This window comes from Fusarium redolens (genome assembly GCF_020744475.1).
Source record: "Fusarium redolens strain MPI-CAGE-AT-0023 chromosome Unknown BKA55scaffold_10, whole genome shotgun sequence".
Classification (NCBI taxonomy): Eukaryota; Fungi; Ascomycota; class Sordariomycetes; order Hypocreales; family Nectriaceae; genus Fusarium; species Fusarium redolens.
Window position 1 is genome coordinate 282,045 of NW_025763673.1, and position 21,121 is coordinate 303,165.

The following is a 21,121-nucleotide window of genomic DNA, read 5'->3' on the forward strand; positions in this document are numbered from 1 at the left end:
CGTTGTAATATCATATTCATACCTAAGCTAGGCCATAATGTTTCCCCCTACTATAGCTGTTATCACCTGTAGTGGCTCCCAATCTGATGTACATGCGATGCCAGGCTTGCTTGAAGGCCAATTTCTCACCTACATAACCACATCGCCATAACTATCTAAGTGCCGGCATTTCATACAGTCTTTTGTCGTCTTGTTTCGACGAACTTTTCAATCCACTGGCCCCAGGCTCTTAATCTAAACAAGTAATAGAATGCAAATACAGCGGCGATATTAAAGGCTATGTAAATAAAACCGAGCCCCCAGTCCCTCCATCTTTCGTCATAGTACATACCCGAGCGAGCCAAGACCTGATCGGCATATCCTAGAGGACAATAGGAGCAGCTAGCGGTGGCATCCGGGTTGAGCAGCGTTCCCGGAGCAGATTGCTCAAGATATGGCTGCATATATGCCCCACAAGTCTCACCGGTTGGAGGCTGGAAGACGGCAAGCTCGGCATGTGAACAAACGATTGGGTTCCCTGAAAGTCCCGAGACAGCGACACCGCCAACAAGATACGTCATCGGCGAGACGCGGTACATGAAAATCCAGAAGCCTGGCAGAGCTATTGGGGTCTGGAACACGCCGGCAAATAAGATCATCATCCAGAACAGGATCGTCACCACCCTGCCGGCTGTCGTTGCGTCTGGCAAGGGTGCAACCACCATATGTGCGAACGTGCCAGCAAGGATGTAGAAGTAGACAAAGAACAGTAAAACTAGTCCTTGGTCTTCAGATGACCGAATGCCAAAAACCGTGTAGTTGAAGATTGCAAAGGTTATGATGCCTAGGACGATGTGGTATGGTATCTCAGCAAGGATGTTGGCGAGGATCAAAACTGACCAAGAGTACATGTTCGAGTGTCGCTCACGGACTTCGTAGAGTGTTCGCTGAACGATGAATTTTGGCATGATCTATAGTGCCTTGTCAGCCACACATTACTTTCCTTAGCATAGTACCACTGCTCTCTTACCTGTTGAACCAGGCTGCTAAACATTGCGCAAACCATAAGGATAGAGAAGATGGCGTTCTGGACGCCCAGGATGGATTGGCCGGGCTGGAAGAAGGAGAAACCAATTAGTAATGAGCCTGCAACTCCCAACATGAATTTGCTCGCGCTGTACGTTGGTGATCGCCAATATTGCTGGAAGACACGAACACAGACACTCGGTATCTGCGACAACAGAGACACTGAGTAGGCGCCACGCTGTCTAGCTTGGACCACATCGCTTCCGTTTCCTTGGCTCCGCGCAGAGAAAGATTTTGTCATGCGTTCCAGCTCAGTTAACACTTCCTTGGCCTCTGCGGATCCATCCCAGAAGCAAGGCCAGTCGAGCTTTGCGGTGGTTGTATTGCCTATAACATCCAGCAGATACTCCGCTGGGTTCTCTGCATCCGCGCATCTCCTCGGTCCACGGTCACCGAAGTATCGAAGCACAGTCTCCGAGTTTTCTCCAATGTCCCCAAAGTAAGCGACCTTTCCGCCCCGTGCCATCAGCAGCAGTCGATCGAACCGCTGGAACAGCATCGCGCTCGGCTGGTGGATGGTGCACAGTATGCTCAACCCCCCTGCCGCCAACTTCCGGAGTAGAGCCAGGATCGCCTCGGATGACTGACTATCGAGTCCGGAAGTAGGTTCGTCGAGAAACAGGAGCAGGGCTGGCTTGCCAGCAAGCTCGACGCCAATACTGAGTCGCTTGCGCTGCTCGACGTTGAGCCCTTTGCCAGGCAACCCGACGACGGCATCGGCAAAATCGTCCATGTTAAGAAGATGTATAATTTCCTCCACGGAGGCAAGCTTCTCGCTCTTTGGTACGTCGATGGGCTGCCTTAGCATTGCCGAGAACCGTAAGGCCTCACGTACAGTAGACGTTTCTAGGTGCACATCCTGTTGCTGGACATAGCCAACGTCGCTCTTGAACGACGCGGGGAGGGGCCTCCCGTCCACGTAAAACTCGCCTTGTATGACACCGGAAGGCGTTCTCTGGGCTAGCGCGTTCAAAAGCGTCGTTTTTCCGGCCCCTGACACGCCCATCAAGGCGGTTAGAGAGCCCGGTTTCACCCAACCGCACGCATTATCCAGCAGCCGTCTCGAATGACCCTTAATCATGACGTCGAGGCTCACCTTCCTCCATGAGAACGTTTCCCGATCTACTTGCATTGAAGTCGCTTCGTTCACGTCCCCCCCAAGCGGTGCGCTGCTGACCACCGGCGCCCGCTCGGCGTCGACTCTACCCTTGAGCTTCAAGTCGGTTTGTGCCATGGTGCTGGGGAGGCGGCCACGCAAGAAGACAAGGACATCCGGGCCAGTGGAGGAATTCACATTAAGTTCCGATGCCAGCAGATACGTGAACAGGAAGAAGAACAAGAATCCGAGGATGATGCCGAGGTTGCGCCATAAGTGGGAGTAGCTATAGTCGTAGCTCGTCTCGAACCAGGCGTCCCCATTCACAAAAGTCTCCCCGGCCACAGACCCAGGGGCCGGGCAAATGAACGTGTCGCCTGTCAGGTTCGGGTAAGGAGGCACCAAATTAGAACAGGGATAGTTAGACCCATGTGCTTGGTTAACGAGCAATGCCTCGAAGGCATAAGATAGTGGGTTGATATACGAGATCCATTTGAACCAGGGATGCATATATGGGCCAGGGAGGACAAAGCCGGTGTATGTGACCAGTGCAAGAACGAGGAAGCCAGAAATTGCCATGGCCTGGGGGAGGGTCCCAGTTGCTGCGGCGATGGTGCGGAACACCATAGACATCGCCAGAGTCGTCACAAAGACGAAAAGGAAGAAAATAAAGAACTGAGAAGCCGTCGTCGCGAGACCAGATAGGAAGTACAGGATGATGTTGAAACATGTCCCAACCACGAGTTTGACAGGAATGTCAACGAGAACGCTCGCAAGCGCCTCTGCCGACGGGCGGTAGAAGCCATACGACGCTTGCTTGCGGACAACTGAACGTCCCTTGTATAGGTTGTGAGTGTCTGTTATGGACATCAGGACATTAAGAAGTACTGAGAAGAAGAGAACAGATCCGTAGGAAAAGAAGGCGTTAGAAGTTTCTGGAGTGCCGTAGAAGACTGATCCCACCACAAGTGCAATAACGATTTCTCCAATCAGCGTCGTAAGGGTCGAGGCTTTGTCATTCCAAAGCTGCTGGGTCGCTCTTCTAGCGCAAAGCGCGGTCTGCATTAGAAACGACACTGTCTGTGTAGCTCTGCGCAACATCCCCCTCGCCTTGAGCTTATGGCGGGTCGACTCGAATTCTCTCTGGGTTGCCTCCCATTTTGAGCTGAAATCCTTTTGATACTGCTCAACCTCTTCCAGAATAGAAGCATACTCTGGCGATCCATGCCAATATCCTTCGAATTCTTCAGGCGTTCTTGGCACAAGATTTTCGTGCCCTTCCTTCGCTATTCTCTGCGCTGGGTTGGTGATTGCAGTCAGGAAGTCTCCTGATGTTTGCCTTGCATGACGTTGCCAGCCCATCCGTTCAAAGTACTGTGAGGCTGACGCAGCATGGCCGAAGAAGATTCCCCGCCCTTCGTACAGTACTAAGATCTTGTCAAAGAGATCTACTATGGCTTGGGAAGATTGGTATATCGCGGCCGCGTTTGCAGATTGGGTTACTGTGTGGACGTTAGTATTTTAGTTTTCCTTCTGACTATGTGAAGGGGCAATAGGTCTCACAGTCGGAAAGCGTGCGTAGCCGACAAACAAAATGTAGGGCGGACTCAGCATCAAGGCCGCGGGTAGAATTATCCCATGCGGATATAGCAGCTTTGAGAGCAGTCTCAGCAATCGAGACCCTCTTCCGTTCACCACCTGAGACGCCTCGCACATAATCGTTTCCTACAATTGTGTTGCGAGTGTGCGACAGGCCAAATACTGATAGCATGACTTCCACCACATGCTTCATCCGATCTTTTCGGGTTATATGTGGAAGACGAGCCCGTGGCGTGGGCATGGCTGTGGCGAACTCTAGCGTCTGTCCAACTGTCAGGTACGGGAGGTGTTCGTCTACTTCCTGATTGTAGATGAGTTCGCCTTTAAAGTGTCGAGCCATGATTCTGTGAGGGATGCCTAGGTTTCTCTGGTTAGTGCTCCTGCGCCCCTGGTTTTTGTCTTTGACGCACCTGTATAATGTAGAACTGATGCTGAGTCAAGCTCCAAGCTACGCATTTCACCTGTGATGGTTTTCAAGAAGGTTGTGCAGCCGCTTCCAGGGCGCCCTACCACAAGAAGGAGCTCTCCTTTTTGCACGACCCCATCAAGGTCCTGTAGAATAATTTTGCTGTGTTTTGGTCGAAACCAAGCCCTGAAATTAATTAGCGAGGTTAGCAGCGTCCAGACAGTGTCTTGCTGCTCGACGGCCGGGCCGCTACCGTGGACGGTCAACTTCCTGAAGGCAAAGCCGGAACGTGGTGGCGTTGGAAGACCTAGTTGGTTCCTCAAGTTGACAAGTATGTGGGACCATCTCTCGAAATCGAAAGATGGACTAGATGGATCTACGGTTTGGTCGAAGATGCCCAGTTTCAACAAGACGGCGTCCTGGGGTCTCCCGACGCCCTGAATTGGCTGTGTTTCGGAAATTGTATCAACAGTGTCGATAACTTTAGGACGAAGACTCTTTACAGGATCTCGGAAAGTCGATGTACAAAGGGAGCCCGCCTGACCAAGCTCACTCATGTTCTCATCCTCGCAATGTTTTACGGCAGAGGACGAAGGATTTCGAGACTGGTCCATGTTGGCTTAGGTTTTTCACTGTACCACTATGAGTGGGTGAATATCGTCAGTGTAGGTGTGTGAGAGACGCTTGAGCACCCTGAAAAAACCTGCGCAGAATTTCCGGTAATCTTTTGGTTCAGGGACAGGAGGTGAATCAATTGGAATCATTGGCGTGTGAAGAACTGGCTGGGGGGAATCTACTGCAAGTAGTGAGAATTTCATGCCTTTAATGTATTAAGTATTTGGCAATACTCCAACTAAGCATACATATCTTCAACACACCCCGAGACTGGGGGTTGGGGCAGCTCCCACCCCCCTCCCCCTCGAAAGGAAGGCCAGTTTTCCTTCACCAGGACACATGGAGAGCTGTCAGTCTAAGGTACAGCTTTCGCTCGATGATAACCCCAAGCAGGCCACAGGAAGGAAGCAACACTATTGTTTGCCAGCTTTAGTAACAACGTGGCTTGGTATATTCCTGACGACCGTGACTCATGATGATGATGTGTTCCTTCATCGCGGTCAGCCCAAACAGGGCTCCATGAAGCGTGCGTAAAAGCTAGCGATATTAAAGTAAGATCCAATTCAATGTATACTGACGATTTCCGCAGTCTAGACTCCCTAGTGCCGTCGGGTTCACTGAAGCCGCTGTACCCAGCCACCTCACTGTGATACGTGCCCAGCCCCATCCCCGTTGGTCCCCTAAGTAGTCTCATTTAGAATGAGTCGCGCGTTTTATCCCGGTATCCTAACACAGGTCGCTCGAAATATCAGAATGGATAAGGCCATATCTGTTGTCATCCCTCAGTGTCGCCATTATTTGCCGGTCAGGAGGGCTCGACAGACTGCCCATTACCAGTGGTAATTGGTACAGTAGGGTTAGACCTAGGGTTAAGGATTTGGGATTTGCGCAAATATTTCGACCACCTCCCAGTCCTTGTCGGATAGCTGGTTGTCTAGCTGGCAAATAAAGGGCAATGTGAGTGATTCCTTAGGACCGCCCCTCATGGCCTTGTTCTGCTGTTCGAAGTCGATTCGATGGTGGGCAATGAGTCGCTCGATATAGTCGCGAAGTAGTAGAGCTGGTCGTATCATGTACAACTGTGACAGCCATCTCGTATCGTTGTCCAAAATAACATCCAATGGCTTTCTGGCGTTGAGTTTTGGGTTAGTTGACTTGTTGAAGGCTTCCCGTTGATTGTTGCGAAGCATGCCAGCCAACAAGTCAGATCTGCGGATAGCTACCACAAGATTGTGCAGTTTGCCTGCCGGCCCCTTCTTGCGCCAAATCAAATGTTCTGCTTCGGTAAGAGGCTCTGTCCCTGATATCCGCCGCTCAAAAGCGTCAACATCGTGCCCAAATAGAACGGCTTTGGCGGAGAGGTTCAAAGTATGCCCAAAACAGCGCCCTCGCCTGCGGGCCCCAACGAAGCCGAGCTCTCCACCAATAATCTCCATAGCGGTATCATTGTTTTTCGCGTCAAGCGTGAAATAGCCAATCTTGTCTTGGATCTGATACGATTCAATTACGTCGAGGATTTTTGCGGCGATATTAGGCCCAGTGTGCCTGGCATATATTATGGCCCAGGTGTTTTAGAAGTTCCAAGATATAGTTGCTATACCGCAAGTAGAGCAGCAATTACGTCTTATCAATGCCTAGTCAACATGGGAATGTCCGATCGTGACGAGAGGGATCATGTAGGACGAAGTACAGAGCCGAGGCTTATGACGGGACAGCTCAGGAATCAGATCATATATCATTGGGCCGCTTAGCAAGCCTAACTAGGTATGTCAATATACGCCGCCCATTGCATTGAGCCCATAGCCCAGAGTGGAAGATTGTATCTTTGTAATAAAAGATACAATATTACAGTGCCAATGTATGTTCTTTTCATTGACAATAAGGCAAAAATCCCCCTCGTTATTTCCCCATATGTTAATTTCAACTCGCCCCATCCCCATCCTAGCGGACGATGTGCGGCCCTGGCTGATTCAATACTGAGTCCCGCCACATTGCATGATCCAAAATGATTGGCTGGTCCAAGTAGACGGGCACTCCACCCGGTATTTCATAAAATAGTTGACCGTTTTGCTTCGTTAACTGACATGGATGGTGTTGTACAAGCAGCCGCTTTACATGTTGGCGAAGACAGCGGCACCACCCATGAGGGCCCCCATGGCGACGGCTGCAGTAGGCATAGCACCGATGTTGTCAGTCGCAGTAGCGCTGCTGGCGATAGCGCCGAGCTCAGAGGTAGCCTGGTCGATCTTGGACTGAATAGCCTGGCTAGCGGTGCCGGCGGCGTCCGCAAGATCCGAGCTGAGAGAGGCCAGGCGGTCCTCGACGGCGCTGGAGGCCCTGGCAAGGTCGCTGGTGTCAACGGCCTTGGACTCGGTTTCAGTGCCGGTAGCGGTCTCCGTAGCATCGGCGGAGGCGGAGTCGGTGTCAGTAATGGAGTTGATGCGGGAAGAGAGGTCGCCAGCTCGGGTAGAGAGATCCTCAACCCGGGTGGAGACGTTGGAGGCGATGTCACCAGCACGGCTGGTGGCCTCGCCGACAATGGAAGGAACGTCACCCTCGGAGAGGAGAGAGAGAGAGAGAGACTGGGCCTATAGGTTGTTGATTAATCGCTGCGTATGCTTGAAGGAAATCGAAGAAAACCTACCTGAGTGTAGGCGGCCAGGGTGGCAAGGATAGTAGTGGCGGAGCACTTCATTGTGTCGTGGCTGTAATGTTAGACAACGTAGTTGCTGAGTGAGTGATACTGGGTATTCGACGAGGATAACAGCGCCGGTCTGGACTGGAATTAAATAACGATGGATGGGAAGAGAGGGAGGTAGGTGCTGATAGAAGTCCAGAGGTCAGGACGTTTTATGGACACAGAGGAGCCGTCCGATCTTACATGCACACTTCGCATCTCTAAGCCCACACCCTACTGTACCAAGGACAGACGGTAATTTATTGAAATATAAACTTTTCGTCCGTGCACGCCACCCCTGCCTTTCTAAACCTTCATGACATTACACACCTTATAACCGTGCACCTTGATTGGGACCTACGGTTGATAACTGTTGAACGGATCGCGTACGCCTTGATGTCCTTAATGGTATGCGTATTTTGGAACTGTGTCCCCACCCTTCCTCAGAGAGGGGTCTGCTTATGATGCTTTCCTAAACAGGCCTAGCCTCGCTGACAGATGGCCGATAGGTCACATGCTGCACCTTGCGGCCACCCTGCTGTTCAACAGTTTCAGTGCTCCTGAGGAAGGCGGCTTCTTATCCCTTTGACTGGCACAATCCTGCGGCCTGTACCGCGCTCCACTCGACCCCACGTACAAGGAGGCTACAAAAGCTATGATGAGGCTATCGCGATCTAGAAGAGTCACTCTCCTGTAACCGGTCTACTTCTATTATAGTATAGCCTTAGAAATAGGCTGCCCTAATTGGCTATATAACGATTATAGGGATTTGTTCTCAGTGATAGTACAAGCTGCTTCTGTATTAGCTGCTTTGAGAATCTTGATTGGTATACTAACCCATTTTGACCTCAGCGCAGGGTTGTGCCAGTCAAAGGGATAAGCTATCTTCTTAGTTAACCGCTTCTTCGGCGTGTGCGACGTGGTGCGTAGATTAACACTAGGACATCTTTGAATGCTAACGTCGGGGCTGTTGGCGCGCTGTCGTGAGTCTAGTAGTAATACTTCTTTCTCTAGGATCGCTGGGGAAAGCTGCTTGATGTTGTAGTTACCTACTCCTCACAGCTGGTTCAAGAATTAATAGAGGTCGGCTGGGCAGATAGTATCGGACGTAAAAGAAGCCATCTTGATCTTAGGAAGAATTGCTAGTTATAATAGCAAATCAAGAGACCACTTGCATCCTTTACCAGATATCTGAAAATATGGGATCTGGTGGAATTGGGTGAAGATATTTTTGATTAAATATTTGCTGGATTTTCAAAGTGGAAATGATAGGGAAGGAGAATCGGTGGTCTGCGACGGCGAGGGGGGGGACGAACCTCTGCGACTGCAATAAGTCTCCAGTGATAAAACTCAAATCAGCAGGTACCTTAGCATGCATGACTTTTTCACCGCGGTGGCAAATTCGTGTAGTATCAGATTTAAAAGTAAGAACCTTCTTATGATTAGATGTTTCCAAAATTGGTCTAACGATAGAGCAGTTACCTACTTGAGGCTTACCGCACGTTGAAGGGTATTTGTAATAGCAATTAAAATGGACTGAGTCCGAGGGTCTGCCTTATTTCAGACTGGCAGTTCTAAAGACCCCAATTTTGATCATCCCATATCAGCGTCATGTCCCCATCAGACTCGTCATCGTTTTCGTTGCGGGCAATATTCGAATTATTTGCCGCTGGCTGGCTTGAAGTATTCGATTGGGGAACCCCGCTACTTGAAAACCTGCCGATGAGATAGCTTAAACCAATGGCATTTATGTCTCAGGCACCACCTCATCGGCGACAAACCTTAACCCTGGGCCTACGGAGCCTCCGTAATGCTTTTATTGGCCAACGCAGCAGCCAACACCATTTCATTTTGAGGGGCGGGTTCAAACTTTACAGGACGTCCTACAGCCAGGGGAGCCTACATGATCACACGATGAGCGATGGATCGTGATGTGTCTAAAGGAAAAGGTTCTATACTGGCGTACCCTATACCCAATTTTCCTTACTATTGGGATTTGTGTATTATTTGGCCGAGTGGGACTACTTGGTAAGGTCTAGAGACCGACCTCCCTTGCTTTCCGTCAGTCACCAGTGACCGTGCCTTAAGCACGGGAGGTAGGGTGACTAGGCAAAGGGTCGGTTGATAAGGAAAATTAAAGGTACCTCTTTTTCTTAAGCCTAATCTTACTATTAAAGGTATCTTTAATTGCAAAAGTCATGTGACTTTTATCTAAATTTCTCTTTAAAATTGGAGAAATAATATACTTCTAATTTCATACCATAACCTATAGAAATATAGGTACCTTTATTTCCCTTGTCAACCGACCCTTTGCCTGGTCACCGTACCCCCCGTGCTTGAGGCACGGAGCTTGCGGGTGAATCAAGTTAGGGGGGCCGGTCTCTAGGCCCTACCCGAGTACTTGTGTGGGAGGTCATATCCGAAGGAAAGAGTTAGTGACCGAACGACCATGCATCTATTTTACTAAAAGCAAACGGCAGTGCAACGACCGCAGTCGAACGACGAAGGAGCCTATCTTAACTCCGTTGATCGAGACGGGACTTCGAGTCTTGCTTATCCACGGGTGGTACTCGAACGAGTGAGGGTTAATCCCTCATGGAGAACAGACAGCAACAGTTGGGCCGAGTTGGGTCAAGGTTATCAGACATTCTTGTATTGCCGCTTGAGGCGGTTGAGATTGCTGGGCAATGTCGTGATCAACTTACGGGCCAGCTCAGAGACTGGCTTTGTTTTCCACCTCTGTCATTTCTCTTCCAAGTCCGCTTCTCTGCGGAGCAGTTCGTCAAAGATGTTTGTGGAATATTACGGCTCGAACGGGCAAGAGCTTCAGTCACGTTAGTCGACGAGAAGGAGACGAATGAAGAGGCGCAGACGCGACGGATGAGTGTATACGAGTCTTTGGTACCGAAACCATGGGGGTTCTTGACTGGACAGGAGGAGAAAAACGTGGGAGGCATCCCTGTGTTGAAAGTGAAGTTGCGAGTAGACGAAGTATTTGGTTTTCAGTGTCTTCTGATGTTAATGCAGTTTCATGTATTTGTGCGGAAGATCATTGAGATGACAGAGGAGCTTGGGACGAGCGAGCCATGCTTTGATTCGGTCCGCATCTCGAAGAATAAGCTAGACTGTGTGTTAGCTAGCGTTGTTCAGGTGTTTATCGAACGCGGGGGCGGTCAGGATGAGTTCGTCATTACTTCGTATGGCGAAACAGGTTTCCCAATCTAGGTTATACATAACCTCATCTTTGCATCTCAGTTATATCAAAAGCGAGTAGCATGCGGTATAAAACGATTTTTTTTATTCCTGTCTTTCTAGACATATAAAGTGATGCAGACGAAGATATTTTAATTAATTTGTAATGATTTTCTATTAACGTAACGTGTTTGTTAAGCGAGTGTTGTCAGACATTACGTGTATTCGGTCCATTGATCCAGATTGGTATATTCATGTTGTGTTATGTTGAATTCTGCCCCTTAAGAGGTTTTACCATTTCGGTTGCAATCTTAAAGTATCCCTGCTTGCACGTGAGACCCCAGCACCTGTTCAACAAGTGTCGCGGATAAGCGAGTGTGTCACAGCATACTGTGCAGCTAATAATAGCTTACCCTACAGCATTCTAAAGCTTAAATAAATTAGCTAAAAATTAAATAAAACTTTTTCTTAAAATAGTATAGTTAATATTATTAAAAAGTATTTTTAAAAGATTTTTAAGTATTTTAGTTTATATAGAAAGCCTTAGAATACAATGTATTTTACAGTATAAATAGACTTTAAAGTTTATAGCTATATAGGATTTTTTTAAAAATCTAGGAAAATTAATATAGCTTACCTTAGGACTTATATATAAGTTATTTAAATCTTCGCTATTTTAAGCTTAATTTAAATTTTTAAGAATTATTTAAAAAATAGCTTTTAAGGTGAAAAATGGGTTGTGACACTCGCTTATCAAACACGTTACATGATAAGCGTGGGCAACCGATACCATCCACAACCCCTCTTTCGCCATCACCCTTCATTCGCCAGGCAAAATAAAAAAACCTCCACCAAAACTCACCAACTTCACTTACACAGAATTTGACCAAATTGACAGAAATGCATAAAATCATTCATTTAATGAGTTATAAGTAGATTTATCTATTGTACTCTGGTTTTTTTCACCACCCGCCGCGACCGCCTGGTGGGTTGGTGGGGTATGTTTTCCTCTCTGACTTCGATGACAGAGCCAGCCTCCGATTCTGACTCCTGCTCGCTTGAAGAGACAAATTCCATCCCGACAGGCGTATAACGAGTCGCCCCTTCTGGTATGGACTCTTTACCAGCTAGAGTCTCTTCAAGAGTCATAAAACGTTTGTTAGGATTCGGCACCGCCACCGCCTTCCTCTTCTTCCCTCTTTTCAGCCCAGCCAATTCTTCCTCTAGGCTGGCAATCCTCTGCGTATGCGCCGCTACTGTCTGCTGGTGAGCTTCAAAGCCCTTGGCTATCACGTTATACCGTCTCCGCGTCTTTGGTGTTTTGTTCAGCCCAAGATCACGAATTTGACGGCTCGTCTGTGGCGTATCGTCCGAGCCAAGATACGGCCCAGGTTCAGGAGTCACTCTTGGGCTGCCGTTTGGCCTATCTTGTTGGATTTCAGGGTGCCGTAACGCTTTCGCACGTGAAATTGGCCAGTTTCCAGTGACCCTCCAGCCAGACAGTATGTTCTTCTTGGTCATTCCAACTCGGCGAGCCTTGGCGTAGGCCCTGATGAAATTGACCTTGTCCATCGGAGCGGAATCAGTCAACGAAGCGAACTTTTCCAACTCTCGTCGATATGCAGCCTTCGACGCATTAAATACTCCATTGTCCAGTGGCTGGAGTCCATGAGAGCAGTGTGCTGGTAGATAGCAGCAATAAACGTTGTTCAAAAAGCACGTGGCCATCCATTCATCCTTCCATCACTCAGCACTGATCTTGAGGTGGGAAAGATAGAGAACATACTGTTGCATGGCTTCCATGACCATCTAAAATGATCAGTCTCGCGTCTGACTCGTCAGAAGGTGTTGTCTGGGGCAGATAAACTCTTTCAAGCCATTCAATGCCTATGTGGTCATCAGTCCACCCGTTGGGCGAAGTTATGTAATACCAGTCTGCTATCTGCTTGAACTCGTCAAGGAACCATTGTTTCTGCAGTTCCTTCCCCTTGAAGATTATGCCAGGAACTAAAGCGCGGCCGTCAGCAGTGACAGTTTCGATGAATGAAGTCCAATTTCGAGTTTGTGGTCCCATAGATGCGTATTGTTGTACAATTGTTGTATGTTGTGAGGTAGTGTTGTACAACTTTACAACAGTTGTACAACAATAAGGTCACGTGCAACGACCAAACGGGTAGAATAAGGTGCCATGGCTCTATATCTTCGTCTATAGCATTCTAGTCATCTTGTAGACCTACATCCATAGGTGCCCCATCATCTCCAGCCAGTGGATTGCATACTAGACCCAATCCACCCTCTCGGGAGGGGACAATTAGTCCTTCTCGTAGCTAGTTGCCGATACATTCCACCTTCTCAAGATTCTTGCAAGTGATTCGAAGCCGGTCCCACGAAGCAGTACGTCGAGCACCTGAGAATGCTCTCTCTGGCTCAGCTGATTCAGATGGGATGGAAAGGATATCGATAGCCATCCGACTGAGCCGTGGATACTGTGCCCGTTGCTCAAGACGAGACCACCACTCAAGAGGACAGTCGATTTCAAGAGGTAAAGCGTTGATAAAGGAATCCAGATTGTCTGAATCGGTAGAAATAGCCTTCTGCTTCACCTCAATTGACCTGAAAAGAAACGATAACTGACCATCCTTCTTCGAGGGTAGCGGTGCAGGACGACATTCTGGTTCCTTTGAGATGGCAAGTCCTTGATACTCTGTCATCCAGATATCCCGAGCACCAGCAATAGCTGCCTCATGCCAGTCTCGAGGCCCATTTTGCTGAATATATGCTGGTCGCTTAGAAGGATCAAGTAGTAAGGCGGCAGCATAGACCGGGACATCTTCAGTCATAGTATAGTATTTGTCTAAGACGAACCAGCCCATCTCAATGGCATGGAGCATCCGAGTATCCATTGAGCCAGGCTGCGAGTGCTGAACCTTTGCACTCTCATAGTGGAAGAGTAGAGCATTCATCAGAAAGAGGGACTGGGAGACAGAAGAGCATTTTCCCTCGGCATATAGCGTTGCTGATGCAAAGGGCTCAAGGAATGCATGGGTTTTGGCCAGCAAATCCCAATCAGAACCACTTAGAACAGTATCTTCAAGCTCTCTGTCATGCTCAAGTAGAAACTGATTGATCTGAACTTTCTTCCTAATGGCATTGTCGATCACTTTATACCAGGAGGACTATCGTGTGGCATTATCAATCCCAAGGCTGAGGCCGACAGCATCACGCCAGCTATCACTGTGGAGTGATGAGCTACGAAGCCAGACAGCAAGGTTATGGAGCTTCTGGAGAGCTGGAATGCCTTGCCACCCAGTATAGTCCTCATCAATGCTAGTCTTCTGACTGGCATTAGCTGTCGATTTGGGCCTTTTACCTTGCAGCACAGGCTCTTCCTGTTGTGATATGGTTTCTGCTAGTGTGGCGGCAAAGTGGTCGACCATATCCACACTCTCATCGCTAATAGTAGCATTGAGGGCTGCTGTGAGAGCCTCCTTAGATCGAGCAAGAAGGAAGGATTGCAAGGAGAGGTTAATGATATGACCAATGCACCGGATTCGACGCCTCTTAGGGTTGAAATCGATCCACTCTATGTCAGATAGGATCCAACTAGCTAGGGGACAAGCATACCTGGAGCTCTGCCTTCAATTTCTCTGATAGTGCCTCCAAACACGTATTATTTGAAGTTGCATTGTCCCCTGTGTGGTAGCCTACTCTCAATATATCGAAGTTGCCTAGGACTTCCACAATCAAGGCTGCCTGGGCCTCACCACTATGACTGAATGGACATTCTGGCAGTCCTAAGAGCGCCTTTCGAAGCGCGTAGTTATAATCAGCCCATTGGGCACACACTGCTAGCATGGCATGGCGATGCCTTGATGTCCAAAGGTCAGTTGAGATGTGGATCATCGATTGAGAACCCTGAATGAGATCTCTAAGCTGGGAAGCATATAGCCCATAGTTGGCATTTATGATCTTCATAGCCTGATCATGGGACGTAATCAGGCAGTCTTCAATGGCAGGATTGCATGCCAGGGCAAGACTCTTCATCTCATCCCAAGTAACTGAAGAGAACGGGACCCGACGCCGCGTGAGGAGTCCCACGATTGCCTCAATATACCGTTGAGCATTGAAGACATTCCGAAGAGTACTGTCGGATGGTTGGAATGTTATATATGAGTCTATGGATGGCTGCGTCGATTGCTGTGAGTTTTGAGACGTCTCACTAGCCTGGATAAGTTGCCGGTGTCGATTTTGAGCATGGGTTATGGCATTGCTTGTGTATCCGTTGCTCCAGCGAGTTGAGCAGTGAAGACAGACGTATTCCCTTCGACCATAAGACTTCCGAACCCTTCCAATTTGAGCCTTGTTCTTCTCCGGATACTCAACACGGAAGAAGCTGTAGAAGTCCCAGCCCAGCCGCTCGATGGCTGTTAATTGAGCAGATGTTGAACCGATAGGCGATGAGCTAGCCATAGTCGAGATTCTAGGAATCAGTGCTTAAGTATATGGCACCCTAATGGTGCCTAAAGCGTCTAGGATTTGCAGTGAGATTCGCAGTATCAAAACAATAGAGACAGGGCAGCTCGGCCATAGCATTGATTGAAAAAGTCATCACTCGCATGTGGAAAATATCGAATCGAAGAAACCTCTTAATTTCTATCTGATGAGGGACTGGGAGCTGGCTTCTTGTAGCTATGTTTCGTCATAAGCAGCATTGATGGCCTTTAGGCAGCCGTATGCTGCCTTGCGCTACCGCTATAACTCATGAAATTCGGTAGCGCCTGTGGATACGCGCCTGCCTGTTTCTAGCTTCTTAATTGGCCTAGCTGTAAATAAAGATCTGATGGCTTGCTAAATATTACTATTGGTCAAATGGGTGAAATGGCTGTGCCTAGCGTGTATCCACAGGCGCTACCGAATTTCATGAGTTGATGCGGTAGTTGTGATGTGACGTTCGTGCTGTCCGTGAAACTATTCACGACAGTTATCCTTAGCCGTGACAGAGCTTATCCGAGGAGTAAAGAGAACATAAACTTATATGCCTGTCTGCTAACGGTGGGCGTCTAAGAGCCATAAGTGTGCCACGGGTCGTAGCCATCAGTGAGGTCGTTTACTACTCAGCCGGTGGCGGATAGCTTCACGGCGTAACAAGGCCATCGTGGCACGTCACGTTTCTGGTGTATACGATAAAACCAATATCTGATTAGCTAACACTACCAACTTGACCAATTATATGGAGCGCCTTATTGTTGTACAACAGTTGTTTGGGAAGTCCGGTAGTGTTGTACAACTTCAACAAAAGTAGTGTTGTACAACTTCAACAAAAGTAGTGTTGTACAACTATACAACAGTTGTACTCATATAACAACACTACAATACGCATGTATGCACGAAAGACACTAGGCGAGTCCGCTGGCGACCTACTACCACAACCTTGGCGCCGGTCGCGACAAGCTTAGACGCAAGGGCCGCTCCGATACCCGAGGTAGCACCAATGACAAGCGCTTTCTTGTAGAGAGGGGCCATTGTATTGTAGTTTGAAGATGTTTCCGGAGCTTATAGAGTAATCTCAAAAGACACTGGGCTGGTGATGTAGATTTTGAATGATGGATTAGCCCCCAATCGAAAATGGAACATTGTTCCTATCTTTTCATTAGAGACCGAAAGATTCAGCTTGTGACCAACTACATCAGCTCGTTATGATCAAGAAGTTGAAAGTACTAACAACGTTCTACTTTGTATAGGCGTGTGACTAGCAATTGGCGATTAGCTGAACCCCTTGTCCTAGCGTACCGTCAGTTCGAGAGTATAATAAGCGCTACGGGGAGTTAAAAGGGCTTATGCTAAAGACAAATAAATCTCGCGTGGGAACTTTTAACGGGTAAAGTGTAAACAGACGTAAGGGGTGGTGGATTAGGTGCGCCTAGTGGGCGTAACAACATACCGGTATGCTGCTGCTTATTATGCAAGGGAAGCTGAGAGTAGCTGAAGCCTAAGTCTACAATTTTAGTGGAGTAACTACACCTAGACCAATGGCGTGACAGATGCTGGGAACCTCCTTGAAGCCATGTTATCATTTTGACGTGTCCCAGATGCGGGGAATAGCACCCCAAAGCCACCTTATCACTTGGACGTGCTCTAGCTCTCACTTTCAGCATTAGCAACGTCTCGCAAGGCTGCCTGATATTTTCCGAAATGACACGGAGAGTGACGGACCAAGCTCTGTTACTTATCAATACTCTGGAAAAGAAGTCTCTGTCTCCCTGATGCCCCGGCTGTGTATTACCCGCCCCTCCAGTCCCTTATCCCAATCATACGCTATCACACGGTTCAATACTTTCAATCTCTAATATAATACTAAAGAACCTAAGTACCTAGAGATGGAGGGATGGAAAATACACAGTCGGGGCATCAAAGAGATACGAAGTTGCTGGTACGCGCCATTGTTGAACAGTGTCAACCTAAAGTCGTAACATCTAAGGGAACAACAAGATTATCAGGGCAACACCACACTGGCTGCCGTGTTTATTCAGTGAAGTAACTTTGGCTTGTATCTTCATAACAGGGTCAGGGACTGGAACTCTAATGAGTGAAAGCTATAATCAAATCGCTGGTGCATACTAGATACAGAGCACATGGGTATTGACACAGCCCGTTGACTCTTATTAAAAGGCTTCACGCACACTCGCTGAGACTAAGTTCTTCAACGGTGTGAATATTAAACAATTCTTATCGATCCCAAACACGCATCATCACCATCCAACTGCGGAGACCAAGATGTTCGGACGTCGACGAAGGCCTATTCTTGGCGCCGCTGTTGTTTACGGTGCATCACGAGCAGCCGCCAAGCATGAGGTACGAAAGCAGGAGCTTATGGCCAGTGAGCGTGATCGCGAGATAGAACGCGAGGTCGATCTTCGGAGGAGAGAAGAAGAAGAGCAAGAACTACGAACACAGCGTGCCGTCGATGAAGCCATGAAAAAGGCTGCATTGCAAGAACAAGCCGCTCAACAGAGCGCCGCTGCGATGATGCCGCCTCAGCCGCGATATGATGAGGCCTATCCAATGATGCAAGCCCAAACACGGGATTTGGGAGTCTTCAACCCAGCCGACGACGGAAACACCATCATTCAACCAGCACCGGCATACCAGGTGGGACCTCAGTTTGTGGAGGGGAGACCTCAGAAAGGTCCAGTCCAGGGTCCAGCGCCAGGATCCAGAGTTCACTACTGTACCCAGTGCGGCTTCTCTTGTCAAGATACAGATAGGTTCTGTCGTCAGTGCGGTGCAAGGCAAGCGGCTAGAGAGATTGTGGTAGGGTGAGCCAACTGCATTAGTTGACACTCTTCTGGTGGAAAGAGGTGCCAATTCAAATGACACTCGAAGGGTGGTGTGAAAGGGTGGTGATACCAAGATGTAATTCTCATGTGTGAGGCTGATTACGGCTCAAACTCAATTTCAGCCGCTTCTTATAATAATCATATGATACTCTGTTATTAGTAATCTCATTGCCGCTGTGAATGATGCAAACTGGGATGCCTGTAATGGAATAAAGCAGTTAGACTAACTAAAATATTACAGGTAAGGTACAACAGGGAACAGCGTGGGTCTTTATTTTCCATCCACAAGTAGCCAAGCTATGGAGTCAATGGTTGAGATATTGCAGCCTGATAGCCTTGTTAATTTAAGTTACTGTGGAAATTGCATCTATAGTAATATTAAAGGTCGCAAGGGTAATAAAGCACACACTTCGTCACTTACCTTTGTACCTGCTTGATGCTGATTTGTTGTTAGAGCTACTGAGACTTGTTTGGAGCCTATCAGTTGGGACTGGCCAATTGCATCTTACGTATCTAGTGTGTACTTTATTACCCTTGCGACCTGTACAGTTCTTAGAGCTTTCTTTTCACTTTCATGTAACCCTAGTTACTATCTTTTGAGATGATATTGATCTTCTTTGAAAAAGTATAGAGTGTAGGATGTATCATAAATATATCCATAAATTCATCCATTGTTAGATACATACTCAGTTACAAACAAATAAACAGGAGATTGACTAGTAAAGTAACTCCGACCGCTCTCAACCAGGGCACCGAATCCCTAACAGCATCCGAAATCATCAGGTCTGGTTCGTAGGTGTCAGGAACTGTCGAGTTCGTCGTGCCGTTCCAACAGTATCTCTCAAAACAGTCTACGCATTTGGATGGTACAGCTGTGCCTGTACGAACTAGGCTACGAGCCAACACCGCGCAACCTACGCAGGCAGGCCATTCTGAGTCCACTGTGCCATTACCCATAGTTGCAACATTATAACCGTTGCGAAGAATCTGATTTCTCTCACTGTCGCTGTATTCAAGGTCGAAAGTCGTGAAATTAGACTCATATGAATATGGTCCGTTAGGAAGGTAGACAATCAGTGGCCCTGACGAGTTACCAGAGTCTGTGTCACAACCAAAAAAGGTCGGTTGCTTATTGAGACCGAGGTTAATGAAAGTGTTTTGGTCTGGGACCTTTGGAAACTCGTTGTTTTGAGTTGAGACGCCCGCTTTAGATCTCTCATATGTGGCTACCAGAGATGTGCCGTTCGGCCAACGTGTCTTGGTATCAGCCGATCCGTCGATAGCGAAGATGACATCGACTTGTCGATCAGATACGAGCAATGGATGGAAGGGAACATTCTGTAAGTCCTCACCGCCGTCGACAAGGGTAAGGATGGTGCTGTCCGCGTTTGAGTTGTTCTTAGAGTTATACTTGTAGAACGGGTTTGGCCAGTTAGCAATATCCCTGTTCTCCTCGCCAATATCCGCCAGAGTATTATTTATAGCCTTAAGCAGGAACTCTGGAACATTGTCGGCCTTTTGGATCTGCAGGAATGCCTGGTTGAAAAGCGACGCTGAGGTGCCCATAACGAAACCAGCGTTGTCGGCCCCAGCGACACAATCTCCATTGCGTCCGATTGTACCGTTATGGAAGGCAGAGCCGACGTACTTCAGAGGTGCAAATGCGGCAAGCTCTGGGTCGAAAGATCCCATTTCCCACGGATTGAACTCTATGATAGTGGAATTGCTTGCTATTTGAAGCTGTCCCGTTGTTCTTTCTACTGCAACTATAAGAGGCATAGGCGCCCTCGCAGCCGCGAACTCGGTATCATTTGCAATCGATGAGAAGGTATATGCTAAGTGATGGTTAGCTCCCTATTCAGACTATAGCCAAAAACTCATACCTGGACCTCCATCGCTCGCATTGACAAGTTGATAGATAAGGACCTTCCCCAATAGTCGGTTATGGACTTGTTGTAACCTGCCTCCACTTTACCTTGGACATCTTTGTACAGCTCGCGGTAGTATCGCGTTACAGATAGATCATTTGGGCCTGGATTTATCAAAGTAAGCAAGAGCCCTGAATAAGTAACTGTGCTGCAACAAACCTTCGAAGATTGAATCATCAAGTTGCCAAAGGGAACCTAGGAAAGCATTGGAACCATAGATGATAGATTCCACTGTCGTGAAGTTCTGTACATACAGACTTCCAACCACCCAGCTGCCTCCAGACAGACCGCTGAGGTAGGTTGTAGCTTGGAGAATACCGCCCAATTGGCCTTTACCTGTCGACCCTGTGGTTCGGTTGTCAAATGCAGCGATGGCACCAGCACCGTTTATCATGGCTCGATAACCTCCACCGGAGATAGCAATGCCAATTCGTGGCAACGTCGTGCCATTGCTCACAATGCCGTTCAAGTATGCTTCAATGTCGATGCCTCCGATATTTGCACGGGTAAGAAATTCTTCCAACGCAGGAAAAGTGCTATTATCGCGAAGCTCCAGCCATGATGTTTCTTCAGTCGACAATGTCGTTGCCTGCCGAATTGCGGGCCGTGTCTTGGGGCATGGGACACGAGCGGGGGTATAGCCATCAGGGGCATCCGGCGCCGCTCTTGGCTCAAGAATTGGGAAAAATCCGCCTTCAAGGAAGCCGCAGTGTGTTGCTGGATTAGAGATTTACCGCTATAACTCATGAAATTCGGTAGCGCCTGTGGATACGCGCCTGCCTGTTTCTAGCTTCTTAATTGGTCTAGCTGTAAATAAAGATCTGATGGCTTGCTAAATATTACTATTGGTCAAATGGGTGAAATGGCTGTGCCTAGCGTGTATCCACAGGCGCTACCGAATTTCATGAGTTGATGCGGTAGTCCAAGTCTACCTTGGTAACTGATACATGAACATGCCCGTGGATAACGCCAGCAAAATTGCCAACTGGATCAAGCGACCGCATGATATCATTTTTCACTGTCAAGTAGGGTTCGAATTGTCGGAGTCAATGATTTCGAGTGTTAGCTCAGTTTAGGACGGCGTCGCGGACGGGAACAGAAAGACTCCAATATCTCTCGGAGACAAGAGCAGCCTCGAGGTCCTTGTGCTTATTGGAATATCGTGTATTTCTGAGGCGTATTATTCAAGGCCACTGGCTATTGGTC

The 21,121-nt window shown here is 48.2% G+C and overlaps 5 protein-coding genes across 5 annotated transcripts; 2 read left to right on the top strand and 3 right to left on the bottom strand.

The window, feature by feature from the left end:
• Nucleotides 1–41: 41 nt before the first annotated feature.
• On the bottom strand, nucleotides 42–4,723 carry BKA55DRAFT_701897 (ABC-2 type transporter-domain-containing protein; the record flags this gene model as incomplete). The annotated part of the gene is made up of 4 exons (XM_046200606.1): nucleotides 42–950; nucleotides 1,010–3,663; nucleotides 3,725–4,117; nucleotides 4,171–4,723. The coding sequence occupies 4 exons, from the start codon at nucleotides 4,721–4,723 to the stop codon at nucleotides 171–173; spliced, it is 4,380 nt and encodes a 1,459-aa protein (XP_046047892.1). The 3' UTR covers nucleotides 42–170.
• A 1,843-nt stretch (nucleotides 4,724–6,566) lies between these two features.
• Nucleotides 6,567–7,476, bottom strand: BKA55DRAFT_701902 (uncharacterized protein; the record flags this gene model as incomplete). The annotated part of the gene is made up of 2 exons (XM_046200607.1): nucleotides 6,567–7,363; nucleotides 7,426–7,476. The coding sequence occupies 2 exons, from the start codon at nucleotides 7,474–7,476 to the stop codon at nucleotides 6,893–6,895; spliced, it is 522 nt and encodes a 173-aa protein (XP_046047893.1). The 3' UTR covers nucleotides 6,567–6,892.
• A 2,577-nt stretch (nucleotides 7,477–10,053) lies between these two features.
• On the top strand, nucleotides 10,054–10,683 carry BKA55DRAFT_595007 (uncharacterized protein; the record flags this gene model as incomplete). Its single annotated transcript, XM_046195740.1, has 2 exons — nucleotides 10,054–10,449; nucleotides 10,609–10,683. The coding sequence occupies 2 exons, from the start codon at nucleotides 10,054–10,056 to the stop codon at nucleotides 10,681–10,683; spliced, it is 471 nt and encodes a 156-aa protein (XP_046047894.1).
• A 6,675-nt stretch (nucleotides 10,684–17,358) lies between these two features.
• Nucleotides 17,359–18,138, top strand: BKA55DRAFT_571402 (uncharacterized protein). Its single transcript, XM_046193064.1, has one exon. It carries the CDS (start codon nucleotides 17,425–17,427, stop codon nucleotides 17,968–17,970), a length of 546 nt encoding a protein of 181 aa, XP_046047895.1. The 5' UTR covers nucleotides 17,359–17,424; the 3' UTR covers nucleotides 17,971–18,138.
• A 304-nt stretch (nucleotides 18,139–18,442) lies between these two features.
• On the bottom strand, nucleotides 18,443–20,927 carry BKA55DRAFT_664604 (lysophospholipase catalytic domain-containing protein; the record flags this gene model as incomplete). The annotated part of the gene is made up of 6 exons (XM_046197704.1): nucleotides 18,443–18,602; nucleotides 18,858–19,822; nucleotides 19,871–19,884; nucleotides 19,914–20,019; nucleotides 20,075–20,632; nucleotides 20,873–20,927. The coding sequence occupies 6 exons, from the start codon at nucleotides 20,925–20,927 to the stop codon at nucleotides 18,570–18,572; spliced, it is 1,731 nt and encodes a 576-aa protein (XP_046047896.1). The 3' UTR covers nucleotides 18,443–18,569.
• Between the last annotated feature and the right edge of the window lie 194 nt (nucleotides 20,928–21,121).